The 14,621-nt window shown below is 35.8% G+C and overlaps 1 protein-coding gene across 8 annotated transcripts in view; it reads right to left on the bottom strand.

The window, feature by feature from the left end:
* Positions 1–14,621, bottom strand: part of PPFIA2 (PTPRF interacting protein alpha 2) — a 437,224-nt gene that overhangs the window by 20,809 nt on the left and 401,794 nt on the right. For 4 of the 8 annotated variants that reach the window (XM_036251328.1, XM_036251327.1, XM_036251330.1 and 1 more), the window contains 5 exons: positions 14,387–14,587; positions 6,355–6,417; positions 4,991–5,020; positions 2,847–3,040; positions 1,443–1,540 (listed from right to left, as the gene is read on the bottom strand). In XM_036251328.1, the coding sequence (XP_036107221.1) occupies positions 1,443–1,540; positions 2,847–3,040; positions 4,991–5,020; positions 6,355–6,417; positions 14,387–14,587 (586 nt within the window). The remainder of the gene's footprint in view (positions 1–1,442; positions 1,541–2,846; positions 3,041–4,990; positions 5,021–6,354; positions 6,418–14,386; positions 14,588–14,621) is intronic. The other 4 variants (XM_036251326.1, XM_036251333.1, XM_036251332.1 and 1 more) reach the window with 2 other exon arrangements.

Here is a 14,621-nt window from a genome sequence, read left to right as displayed (position 1 = left end):
CGATACATCCCCAGCCACCATGAGTGGAAGCAGAAAGTCCATAGAAGGACACAAAATGGCTGGTGGGGCTGTTCCGAGAAGTCTCCGGCCCTATCCCAGAAAAATCCTGAATATTCCTCCCCGTTACTGAATGTCCAACCCCTCAAGTAAATGAGCCTCAATAAACGAAGTGAGTCCCCCTGGGCAGGGGCTGTCTGTCTGTGGCGTGGCCTTTCTCTGTCTCACCACTTCACTAATAACTCTCGCTTTAAACTCCACCCTGGCTCGTCTTTGAATTGTTTCCTGTGAGAAACTAAGAACACACAGCGGGTTGTGGACCTTTGGGCCCCTGGACCCATGGAACACCTGGACCACTATGTCCAGTCAAAAATTCCATTGCCACACCCATAGTTAAGAGTCATCAAATATATAAAATAAGCCATTTATTCACAGGGTGAAGAGAAATAAGTTACTGAACCAAACTTTCTTCTTCAGAATAGCAACATATCTCTCTTTCCATTTTGTACATCTGAACTCCTTTTATAAATCTGTTTCCAAGCAAAATGGACGCCCTGACTTTAATCTTTGTAGAGATCTTCTGGACCTAAACAATTAATGGCCAGAGACCAGTGTTGACTATTTCCTAGCAACAAATTAAATGTTAGTACATTCTTGATAGTCATGTGGCCTCTTACTTTAGAAAGCTGTTTATTAAGGTCAAAGTTAATTAACACTTCAGATAATTACAGAGATCCCCTAGTCACAGACAAGAGTTATTCCTGTAAATGTCGTCAGATCAGTTATAGGAAACAGGGGCTATTTATAACCTCACTCACAGATACTTATCCTATGAAGTTGTCCGTCTTTAATCTTAGTGAATTATGGAAGTTTTTTTTTTTTTCTCAGAGCTAGACTCCAAACAGCAACTGTCAAATATTAATAAAATATTTGATGTAGGACCAAATGTGTAATTCCTCTCCTTCCAGGTGGTGAGATCAAGCATAATAAAATCTAATTGGAAAACATACTTCAGGAAGAAAACTACAAAGTGGTATCCCTTAAATCCAAATGATAGAAGCTAAAGATGAGCTATAAGAAATAAATTATACACCATATTTCTCTGAATCATGATGAGAATATTCTATTAAATATTTGACGAAAAAATCTACATTGAGGCATTTCTAGAACAAACAGAATGTATAATTAATAGGTTCAGAGGAATACATTTCAATATTAAAGATCAAGAAGATGCCCCAAATGAGATGTTTACCTTGCAAAATGATGATCTTCTTTTCTGTGTTTTAATAAAAAATGTAATGAAAAAGAAATAAGGATGACATGATTCTAGCCATATACTTATGTTACTTAATGATCATTGTAACACACATAGCATTTTAGGTTTATAAAACTGAGACCCAAACCCCACTCCCAAAAGGCATTTGATATGAAAGAAAGAATATTACCTTTTATTTCATGTTGGCTTGCTTCTCGTCTTCTTTCCAGTTCTTTTCTGTCATAATTCAACCTTTTTAAGCACATAATTCCATACTGTAAACTTGTTCTGTTGTTGTTGTTTGTTTTTTTTAAGAAAAAAAAATTAAATTGACTCAGCAGATGAAGAATGAAGAATGTTCTTTGATTAAGCACATTCATAATTGTGCACTAACACTTAGAGACACGGGTTAATAAGTTACATTTGTAATTAAATCCTTTAGTATTGGTTAATCCAGTCTGACTGGTGTCTTTATAGGAAGAGGAAATTTGGAGCCAGGGATAGAAACTACGGAGGTGCACGCACACAAAGACAAGGTAGGGACACAGCGAGAAGGTGGCCATCTGCAATATGAGGAGAGACCAGTCCTGCTGCCACGTGGGTCTGGGGTGTTATGATTCAGAACTGTGAGAAAATAAAAATCTTTTGTTTAGGCCAACCAGTCTGTGGTATTTCGTTATGGCAGCCCTGGCAAACCAATTAGTTTAACCCAACAGTGTTAATAACTGTATTAAGATTCAAAGTATCTGCATAAGTTTGATTAAACAGCCCCAATTATTTTCTTTTTATCCTAACTTATGTCATCATCATATCTGATTTTTATGCCATTTTTATTTTAGTCCCTAGTTTAATGTTGGACAGGATGTGACCAAATATTTCCCAAGCCAAAATCACCAAGATTTATCTGTATTACTTTGCCATCATAATCTACTATAAATAAAACAATCACAAAGCAACAATTATTCACATAACCTACAAAGATATCAGGCTACAGCATAACATTTGTGACATGGTATTAAAACAAGCCTTTTTTTACTGCCTAAATGGTAAACAACTTGAAAAATAAGTTGCATTTTATTCATCTGTGTCCTTAGGGCTGTCTCAAAACCCATTCAGGTTTTTTTCTGAAAATTAATGTACAAATAAGCAAACACACTAAAAGATTTATACAAAAACAAAAATACAAAGTATTCTTCAGAGAAGATTTCCTTCTCAAATTTTTTTCTAGTATATCCTTACATTATATAATTTATAACCACGTATATTTATACTTAAAGCTGAATTAATTTTATTCTTAATAAATAATTTTCTATTCTAAAAACATACACAGATACAAATCACAAACACAGGATTTCTTTATGCTCTATAAGAATTTTTTGAGTGTATAGTTTTACAAGTTTTGGGCACCTAATATGCACACAACTCTACATTGGAGAGGCCCTGTAATTTGCTCCATGGAAATATTTTGCCAAGTAGATATTCACAAATGTTTTGAATAGTACATATTCTCTATTTCCTAAACATCTTTTCTTTTATTTAGTTATAGGCACATTATTTATTATTTTACTTGAATGACTCTTTGGAGGAAACCTACCGATGGAAACTATCCACCATTTTTAAATGAACACGGAGATCCTTTTTTGTTAGGTGATCTAACATTCTTGCATCTACCAAGCATTCCATAAAATAACTTCTGTACTGAGGTAACCCCAGGCTGGGAAGCCATTCATTTCCAATCCACTCGTGGTTCATATCTCCATATGCCAGGGTCTGTAGAAAAACCGGACACTAGAATTGTTTTATAGCAGTCAAGTTTCTTAGCCAATAAAATAAGATGGTAAATGGGGGATATTGCCTATTATTACAACTGATACTTAATTACTATGATATATGAAAACAAAGCAGAAATAATATTTAGCCTCTAAAAATTTTGTTTACTTTGGTACAAAATGGGACTCTGTATATGTATCAAGGTATTTGTCTATAGAAAAGGATGATATTCATTTTGTATTCTTAGAGGAAACTAATTTTATGCAAATATGCATTTTTAATAAAAATTAGAATTAATGGTATAATACAAATGCTGAGCTTCAATATTCTTTATGTCAATAGATTTAATGTATTTTATTTTTATCTGCTAACTAATATTCCACCATTTCCTTCTCTTCAGTTGTATGACATTACTATGGTATAATGGCAAATCTTGAGGTAAAAATAGAAAGTAGTAAATAAATAAAGGAGCCACAGGCTAGAGAGAGAGAATGGTGAAGCTTTATATGGACGATTGTCATTACCCAGTGAAGCATGAGCCATATTTTATAAAGATTTTTGGGAAGAATCTTTTTTTAGAAATCAATCAATAGAAACGCCATACTTAAAGAAGTAGGGCATGCCCTGGCCGGTTTGGTTCAGCGGTTAGAGCGTCGGCCTGCCGTCTTGAGAGACCCGGGTTCGGTTCCCGCTAAGGGCACGTACCTCGGTTGCAGTTTGTCCCCGGCCCTGGTCGGTTGTGCGGGTGGCAGCCACTCGATGTGTTCCTTTCACATCGATGTTTCTCTCTCTGTCTCTGTTCCTCTCTCTCCCTCCCACTCTACCTGAACAAAAAATGGAAAAATGTCCTCGGGTGAGGATAAAAAAAAAAAAAAAAAAAAGAAGTAGGGCATGATCAAAAACTAAGAATGATCATCTAATTCTTTAATACAATATAAACTGGTCTCATCAAACGCTGTTCGTAACAGCCAAAATGAAAAGTAGAATCAGCCATCACCCCTAAACCAATTTTTAAAAGGGATTATTACTCTTAATTTTATAGTGTTGGTCTTTATCAAATGTGAATTGCCATTATAATATATATTTCTAATGAAAATCTAGGTACTTCCCTTTTTTGGTGTGTTCTTAAAAATGATAAAATTCTTACCAAATCAAAACCTAATGCAATGCTAGTTTACTGAATGAAATATAAATCTTAGTAATAACTACTGAAATTTTCCTTACAGTCCAAAGTTTGCATCACATTAACTATAACACACATTTCAGGCACACACTGCTTAATAATAGGTATATGTTCTGAGAAATGTATCTTTACACACTGTGCAAATATCACAGAGTACACACTTACACAAACCTAGACGGTAAAGCCTACTATATATACACCTAGGCCATGTCGGGTAAGCGGGCCATCATTGACCAAAACATCATTATGAGATACATGACTGTAATTCTCTCAGTTTGAAACATGTGGAAATGCTAGAAAATGCACAACTTCCTTGCAAACATGTTTGCTCAGAGTGTGTATGTGTGTCTTGTACTGCCATCTCAATAAATGGTTGTAACTTTTGACTAGCAGTCACAATGCTGACAACATCCGTCCGACGCCAGTCCTCACACACTGTCCATTATACTTTAAAGCAAATGTGACTGCAAATAAATTTTTTAAATACCCTTTTATGTTCAACTTGTATGGTTCCTGATTAAACATATTCAGGGATGGTTTTAGAGAAATTTAAGTTATAGTTGATTCTTTTGAAGAAGAAAGGAGAGTTCCCTTTAAAAGAGGCCAGGTGTAAACTATGGTGATTTAAAAAGATATATATAATTAAGCATAATAAATTTAAATATACATATTAGTCTAATCTTAAGCAAAGGGAAAATTTATAGTATTGTGACATAAAACAGTTTTTTACTTTATATCCTCGTAGCATACTAATAATATTGTTTTAAAGCATTTGAATTTCCTACCTGGGCCCAGCTTCCTTCCTCAGATTCTTTCTGTGTTAGCAACAGGGAATGATTAATAAAGCAGATAAGTATAAATTAATTTCAAATGAATATAGTGAAATTTCTAGCAGAAGCAACATTGTTATTGAAAGTGTTAATTATACATAGGAAGCTAAATAAGCAGATTCTTATTCAGATCCACAGGAATCAATTTAGCAATTCAAAGGCAACTACATCATTTTTAATTAAACACACACACATGACACATGGAATTTTCATGATACATCTCATCTGGTAATTCTAATGTTTAAATGTGTAATCTTCCAAATGTAATGAATTACAATGAAAATTTCTGATTATATACACAAAATCATATAATATACAAATATGTATATATACATATATTATAAAATATAAATCATATATGTTTAGCCTACTATCCCCCTTGGCTACATGGTACATCATGTTGTGTATATGGTCCCTTGTTTTACATACATACACACACACACACATGTACACACACATACACACACATGATGGCGTAATCTTACACAAAGTAAATTAATGAAGTGGAAATGTAATTGCATTTTTCTAAAAAAGTTGTGTGGTAATCAATTAAATTTCAACAACAGCCAAAACAAGCAAAACTAAAAAACACAAAAAACAAACAGAACAAGCTAATCCAGAAATGCAATTAGTACACAACATGGGCATTTTTATCCATCATAAACCAGATAATCAATTTTTCAAATAGAGATAAAACTGAAAGCACAATTAATTTTTTAAAAAAAAAAGTTGCTAAGAATAAAATGCATGCCATGCTCAACTTTGCTACTTTAAATAAAAAAAATTTATGTAATATTATATTTTTAAAAGTAGACAATTACAATCTGAGTCACTAACAATTTTTTAAGCCTGGTTTTTGAAGACCAAATCAACAGAACATTTTTTTGGAAGGAGGGGGGGGGAGGGTAAAGCGCCCTATCTGAAATGCTAAACTACAAGAAATGAAATGATTATATTAAAAATGCGTATTCAACTTACACTTTTCTATGACAAGTTTAATGAGTTTGGTAATATGTATTACTGGTGAACGTGCAATTTGTTACCAATATTGCAAAATGGATACATAAGTTGTTACTGATTCTTGTTTGCATATTACAGATGCTTTGGGCATTAACCACACTATCACCATCTAGCACTGCTTCCCTGAAGAATGTCCAAGTGCAGTAAACTAAAACCATAACAAAAAATGTTAGTTATCATTGCATAACACGGTGGAAACATAGCCCATTACTTCCACCTATTGTAAATGACACAACTTTATCATTCAAATAGCAGCAAAATAACTTTTCTTCATGTTCAACAGAACTGTAAGGACTAACCGTTTTCGCGGGAGCTGCGAGATTTTCCATTTCTTCGTGGGTCACCCAGACGTTGCCTGAAGGCTGTGCGGAGGCCCCAGGGCGGCCAGCCATCCAGGGAGGGAAGCAGTGGTAGAAAGAAGAAAGCGCCAAAGTAAGTAACATCCTCACGGCAGCACGTGCCCCTGCCTCTCCAGCATGCACGGAGAGACAGCCTTGCTGGCTTGCTCATCGCTCCCTTTTCTTCTACTTAAAAAGATTAAATAGAAAGAGGCAGTCTGTGAAGCTCATGTGAGATCGGTCCAAAATAATACTTCTGTGTTTATTAACTAGAAAAAGGCTGAATCAAAATTTCCATTTCAAAGGTATGTGGCTATTGGATCCACGGGAGAATGGATTCAATTTGAACTGCAGGAGAGTGTTTTTTCTTTTTTTTTTTCCCTTCAGGAAACAAAGGCATAAAGATGTTTTCTTGTGTTACTACCTGTATTTCATTCACAGAGTTTTGATTCTTCAAGGTCCTTGGAAAGAGAACATTGGTGGTCCATACAAAGCTAAAAGTGCTGTGATAACCTGTCTGGGAACTAATGTCAGCTCTTCCCAAAGGTGTCCTGCCTTTCATCATTCAGTAAATATGCTGTTTTCCTCTATTCTTATAGAGAAAAAGGAAGTGAAATGCTATTTTTATTAAATAAAAGGTATTTTTCAGCCTTACTAAATACTGTCAGAAATGACAAAACCCAAGTTTCCTAATTTTTCAGCAGTTTCCTATATCATTATAGAGAAGAACAAGATGTAAAAGAAAATTTTCCCTCCAACAGGCACCATTCTATTATGACACATCATTTACTTTCCAAATGAAACAACCCATGATATTTGTTTTATACACTGAATAATGTACAATTTCTAAGCCAAAGTCTACTTAGTAACGCAAAACATTAGGCAAATTGTTGGTGGTAATGGCCAGTGGGAACCACCTCTCATCACATTCCACCCTTTCACTGGGAAATCTCTATGAACCTTGCAAGGTCGTCCAAGTACATCAGTCCTACAGTTACAATGGAGTTTATATCCTACCTATTGCTTCTTACTTTCTTGAAATGTTTCAAATAATTGAAAGTAGCAAAGTAGATACCCTAACATAAGTCAACAACATGATTTTCTCTAGTCTTTGCTACCATTCACATAAGTACCATGTTTAAATTTCCCTCTATTTATAAACAATACAGTTTAATATAATTTAAAAAGTAACTATAAAGAGAATTACATACATAAACTAAAAAGAGAATTATACACATAATTGAATAGCAAAAGGGAGTTGAGTAGTAAATATCCATAATTATAAATAAATCATAGGGGCATGAAAATCCCCACAATTATTCATCATATGTATGTTTAGAATTTTTATTCTCCTACTGTTTGGAAACGTTAGTACATCTGATTTTTTTTCTATAGGATATAAGTGTGCACATCTATGAAATATACTTAGAATACAAGAGCCATCCATGTCCTTAAAAGCCTCTCCTTCTTCCCCCCCAGTTTTTGGAAATGATCTTCATTATAAAGAGAAAGTGACACACAGATATATGAATCATTAAATGATTTGGAATAAAGCCCAGCTGGTGTGGCTCAGTGCTTGAGCATCGACCCCTGCACCAAGAGGTCGCTGGTTCAATTTCTACTCAGGGCACATGCCCAGTTGTGGGCCAAAACCCCAGTGGGAGGCATACAGGAGGTGGCCAATCGATGTTCTCTCTCATGGATGTTTCCATCTCTCTCTCCCTCTCCTTTCCTCTCTCTCTAAAATCAATAAAGAAAACATTTTTTTAAATCATTTGGAATAAATTGCTTTTATTGACTTTGTGAGGAGTATTGTGCTAACAAGAACTTTCCACTCATTTGTCACATTCTCTTTACCCCCAGTGATCACAGAACTTTGCCTGTTTTCAGAGTGAACTTCAGTGATGACCCGAGAGGAACTTCACTAAGCCAGCCTGAATTTATAATGATTTCTGTAGCCTCTACTCTGATTGTGAATTCAAATAATAATCTCCCTTCTTGTGTAAAACTTAACCCGTATTATCTCATCCTAAAATGTATACAGATATAATTTCTTTCACAGGTTATCTTAAAGTCTACATTTGCCTGTCTGCTACCGCATTCTGAAAAGGACAAAGTCCTGGAAGCTATGGTTTGAATCTATATCTTTATATGCAAAATGACTATATATCCAGGGCAATTTTCTACAGTATGGTTGACCAGCTTTCTGAAATTTTGTTAGTTGCTCACCTTTAATCTTTAGTTTTACATGTGAGGAGCACCACCTACTCTAGAATCTGGTCAAGTTACTCTAAAATAGTTTTACACAGCTCAATCAATTAGTCATTTGTTAAGGTTTTAACAAGTTTATTTTATAAGCAAACCCATATGTAGTAAACTATTCAGATTTCTTTCTTTTCACCACCAATTTAAGGGATGGAACTTCCATCTAGGTAATTCGTAAAGGGGTGATGCAGGGCACGAGGGTTTCAGCAAAGAGCCTCGCTTAGAACAGAGCCAGAGTGGGAGCTTAGAGCAACCACAGGTGGTGAGCTCACCGGCGCTTCAGCCCAGGGCAGAGAGTGCAAAACATAGGCTGGAAAACATGAAGGACAAGTGCCACTTTAGTTGTGGGTCTCTGAGAGGCACTGAAAACCACCTACTCACTGCCCTTGGAGCTGGAGAACACAAACCAGTAGTCATCGTGTGTGTGTGTGTGTGTGTGTGTGTGTGTGTGTGTCTAATACCATCTGAGTCTAAAGGTGATTTATACAATTTCAACTATCTGGTAATTTAGCAAATTATAATCAGGAGGCTTGAGTTCCACCAGTTTTACTTCTTAGTAACTACCCTAAACATTTCCTAAACTTCTCTAAATTTTAGATTTTACTTCTGTTAAGTGGTTAAAACTACATACTTCATACTAGAAAAGCACTGGAAAATGTACATGATGATATACTATATTCTGAAATGTGCTGGGACTGCGATGAGGCAGGTGAGTGCCAAGTGGACTGAATTTAAGGAAGCCTCACCTTCAGGGTTCTGTAAGTGCAGGGTTGGCACCTGACATTGAGGTGCCTTAAGTTGGGTGTTTGAGGTGCCCCCTTGCTTCACCTTAGTCCAGATGGAGTAGAATATTTAAGTAGTAGTATCAAATGAGAACTGGGAGAAAAATTCTTAAAGGAGTAAAAGACTCACCTAATTAAATCATTCAGAAGGAAGTTATGACATAAAAAGAGATATCAACATGCCCGGCTGGTGTGGCTCACTGGTTGAGCACTGGCTCAATTCCCGGTCAGGGCACATTCCCAGGTTGTGAGCCCAATCTCCAGTGGGGGGCATGCAGGAGGCGGCCAATTGATGTTCTCTCTCATCGATGTTTCTATCTCTCTCTCCCTCTCCCTTCCTTTCCCTCTAAAATCAATAAAGAATAAAATCTTCTTTAAAATAAATATCAAAATGAACTTAAGAATTAACTCATAAAAATTAATTATGGGAAAAGAATTTATTCTCTTGCTGTCAAAAAATAAAATAAAATAAATAAAGCAGCCAGACCTCAGAACAATCCTTAACCTTATCCAGTGGGAAGGAACCTCTGTTACTACTTATGTCATTTTGAAGTATTTGTTACTTTACGCTTGAATTCCAAAGTGCATTGAATCAAAATTTACTTTCCACAGTGAATGGCCTAGATCCACATTTTTCCCTTTTCTAAATTTATGTTTCTCGTGATAAGAAAATAAATAGTTCCCATTCTAACAAGACTAGTATGTATATAGTTCTGCCTCACCTATTTACACTACACACTGGGGTTTCTGAGGCTAACAGTAATGAAAGGGGGCCACAGCAGACTGCTTCAATGCTGTGCAAGGGCAGCTGGGCGAATACAGGAAGCAGAAGATGTACTTGTTGGATCATAGTCTCTGGGGCAAAACCACGTAGGAGTGCGACCTTGGACAAGTCAGTACCTATTTCACAGTGTTGTTAGGCGTTTATGCTTGACACATCTGCTCAAAATTGCCGAATTATATTTTTACCGAAGATCATATTTATTTGTCCCCAAACTTACTCATTTTCATTGCACTTTTTAAAATCCATTCATTGAAATAATATTAATTAAAGAAAAAATAAAAGATCTTTGGCTCACATATGTATAAAACTAAGTTAAATTATTTGGAAAGACTAGATATAGGCAAATCTTAAAACACACTGTCAAGGAGATACAATTGGGTCTAAGTCAGGGAAGAAACTGTAAATGTCCAGGAGTTATTACTTTAAAAAGAAATTCAAACTAGTGAAATTGAAGATGTTTTATGGATGAGGTTATGAAAAAATAATAACGTGGATCTCCAGGCAATGGAATCATATTCAAAGAGAGTCTTAGGTGTTTCATCTAAATTTGCAAGTTCCTGAACATTTATATATTTTTACTTAAGAAAAAATATTGAAAGAGTGTAACTTATTCTTTATGACATCCTTTTTTTAACCAAATATTAATTGAAATTAATTATGGAGAGGTTAATTAACTGACATCTCCACCCCTATTCTATCAGGTAAGAGGACTTCTAAAGTAACACCAGTTTAGGAGGAAGAAAGAAAGCTGGCCCTGGCTGGTTTGGCTCAGCGGTTAGTGTCAGCCCGCAGACCAACGAGTCGCAGGTTTGCTTCTGGTCAAGGGCACAGACCTCAGTTTTTGGTTCCCCCCTGGCCCTGGTTGGGGTTGTATGAGAGGCAACCAGTCGATGTGTCTCTCTCATGTCAACATTTCTCTCTTTCCCTCCCTCCCATTCTATCTGAAGATAAATAGAAAAATATCCTCGGGTGAGAATTTAAAAAAATAATAAAGCTGGAAGATGAAGAAGGGACAAAGAAAACAATCAATGTAAGCTTTAGATTTTCCTTTTGATGGTTTAGTCCATTTTATCTTCACAAAAACGGAGCAGAATCAGGAAGAAGTTCCCAATCAGTTGGGGATAAAAGAGCCCGAGAGCCTTGTCGTTTTCTCTCGAGAACGTGTGTGAATGGACAACACACCTGGCTGAGGGACCCAAACCCTGACCTGCACCTACAGAAGAACTCGAGTGATCTGGACTAATTGCACTTTTCTGGAAGACATGCTAGCATTTCTTTTTAAAAAAATGCTTTTGTACGTTTTCATCTTCACTTGGTGCAGTGGATTCATTACTAGAAGTTTACATGTAATTTCTGTTTTTCAAAGAAAATCATATATGAAATATACTAGAAATGAGTAAATATTTCCATGTAGGTGGAACAAAAGGAAGGCAAAGCATTCAGTGGGTCATTTTTAAAGCAAATAGACAGAACTTAACTCTATCTCACATTATGAACCAATATTTGGCAAAGAGCATATGCCTGTGGATAAAGAACTCTTAGACATTACTAACGATATGAAAAATTTTATAATCCTACAGAAAAATGGAAACGATTATAAATAGGTAGTTCATTTAAATACTAAATTAATAAACATATAAAAATTTAACTTCCCTGGTAATTTTTAAAATGTAGATTTAAACACTGTGATAATCAATGTTAACAAAGGGAGGAGAAAATGCTATCTAATACAATTTGGCATAAAGGTTTAAAATTAATAAGAATATAAATGCCCTATACTCAAATATTGCTTTGGTAATAAACACAGTTTATGTATAACATGGCTCCATGCATATCCACTATGGTATTGTAAACACAATAAAATTGTTAAATAAGCAAAATGTCCACTATTAGTAATCTAGTTACATAAGTTATGGTATGTCCGTGAAGGAGGTATATAACAATTAAACATGATATTAGAACTATATATTTATTAAATTGAGGAAAATCTTTATGCTACATCACTAAGTTTTAAAAGAAAAGTACAAAACCATTCACTTTTATAAAAATATAAAGCAAACAGACTGGAAAGGTCTCTATCAAAAAGTTAGCAGTGAAAAAAAATGTAATAGTTAACTAACAATATATGATCAGTCTTTCAAATGTTAATTCGTCTTGGAAGCCAATTGAACCATAAGTGATTTCTCCTCTCTTGGAATTCCACAGCACTTTGCTTCCATCTCACGTTTAGAAACTGAAATATATCCTCTCCTACTAAATCTGCTGGGAAGCATGTCTTAGTCCCTCACCATACTTGCCCTCTCCGAAGACAGGGTCATACTTATTCCAGATCCTCTGCGGTGACGGGTGGGGTGACTTGTACAAGCATCACTTTTAAGAAGAATATTTACTCATTATCCGCAATTTGCCAGGCACTGAGTTAAGGCTCGGGGACTATGGATAATCTGTTAATAATCTTGCTTGGCCTAGTGTGAGATAATTTGAGCAGAGAAAATTCTAGAACGTTTTTTATGCGTGTCCAGAGTGCTAACGCAAAAAGGGAAGCAGATGCAGACGTGAGAGCTTAGAAAACAGACATTCAGGAATCAAATACAGGGCGAGCTGGAGAAGGGTGGTCATCCTGGAGCAGGAAGACTGTTCCAGGCGGAAGAAAGATCAGATACAGAAGCTGACAATCAACCAGGAACATAACAGTTTAGGAAACTAAAAATAGTTCTGTGTCTTTGGGACCCTAACCTGAGGGAACAAAGCCTTTGAGCTGAACTGAGGGTAGATGAAGTGTCTCTTGAGCTCTTTTCACATTTGTCCTTTAAACAACTGAGCACTCTCCCTTAATTGTTTTAAAATTCCTTTAGTTCGCTTAGACCTTGTTAGAGAAATAGTGCTTAACTATTTAATTTTCCATTCATGATAAATAGGATGCTAAATAGAAATGGTAGAGCATATCTGTTTTCCGACTTGACGCTGGAACTTCAAATGCTCTTCATTTTGCAAGGCTGGACATTTTGAGTAATGTTGTAGGCATTTGCTCTTGGGAAGAGAATGTTGACATAAGCCAGTTGTGATGCTTCTCTCAGTTAGAAATTGTTCAGGAAACTATCAGATTGGAACTTGACTTACAATAACTATTTTAATGTCCTGCTCAGTTTCTGTTTTGAATTATTTTTTAACTTGAGTAGTCCTTCAGCTATAGTATACAGCCTTTTATACAGTTGAAAATATGTTATACATGCGGTTGTTAAATTATATTTTTCTATGTGTTATTTGAAAAGAACACATTATTTAAAGTGGAATTATGACAGAAAGATAAGCGTTTTTAAATTGGATGTATTTCTGGCATTAGAATCTAGTATACTGGGAAGGAATATTAGGGTAGATAGAGTAAAAATGAAAGAAATTCTCTAAAACTGTTTTAAGACCACATGTACAAATTGCATTAACACAATATCCCTTTTCTATCTTTTATCCACTACTCAAATTTATCTCCTTCTTCCACATTTTATTATTCTGTATAAGACACAGGGCCAGAGAAATCCAGTTAACATCTGAAATTGTATCATTTATCTGCAAAAAGATATAATTTAGGAACAGACAAAAAAAAGAATGAATATCTTTCCGGACTTTTTCTTAGTATTTACATATGTCATCTGGTGTGCATTTTTTAAAGACATTTTGTTGTTTCCTAATATTAGCACAGGGCAAAATTATGAGGATAGCTATTCCACTTGGTATTTACAAAACATCAGATATTTCTGTACTTGCATAAATATGAAAACTGCTTCAGAAGTTGTGAATTAGGCATCCCATCTTCAGAAAGCACTCATGCCAACAGCTAATCACCTGAGATGCTGAATTACATTAAAAAAAGAAACATACTGAAAATGAGTAAGCTTGGAATCTTATTGCTTGGGAAGAAAAAAAAAATTAAACTGTAGTCTAAAGACTAGATCAAAGTGTATCTTGGCTGCAGCCTTGAAATCTGATAGGAACCACAGCTCCTCGTTGAAACCCTGTTGGAAGCAGCAGCAAGGTTAACGAAGAGCTAAATCTCTCCAGGAGAATTCATGCTGACAGGACGTGAGCTGCCCCCATTCCGCTGTGTGGACTCAGAGGTGCCGTTACTCGCCCAGCCCGTGAGAGGGAAGGAGACAAAGTGACTCACAGTTCGCGATGTTGGAGGAGCTGAAGGACTTGTTAGGGAAACCATCTCCTGGATTGCTAACCGGAGCTTTAAGCGATGCAGAGGATTGCTGATTCCAATTTCTCTCTGAATCTCCGTGTCTGACAAGGCAGACATGATGGCACCGCTCTTCACGTTGGCTCTGCAGGCTGCCACATACCAGGCAGGCATTCCCAACCAGAGCTGTTGCACAGGGGAAAAATACATACACAGATTA

Source organism: Molossus molossus, unplaced genomic scaffold, assembly GCF_014108415.1.
Source record: "Molossus molossus isolate mMolMol1 unplaced genomic scaffold, mMolMol1.p scaffold_m16_p_10, whole genome shotgun sequence".
In the NCBI taxonomy this organism is placed as follows: domain Eukaryota; kingdom Metazoa; phylum Chordata; class Mammalia; order Chiroptera; family Molossidae; genus Molossus; species Molossus molossus.
This window is presented reverse-complemented; position numbering and strand designations above follow the sequence as displayed.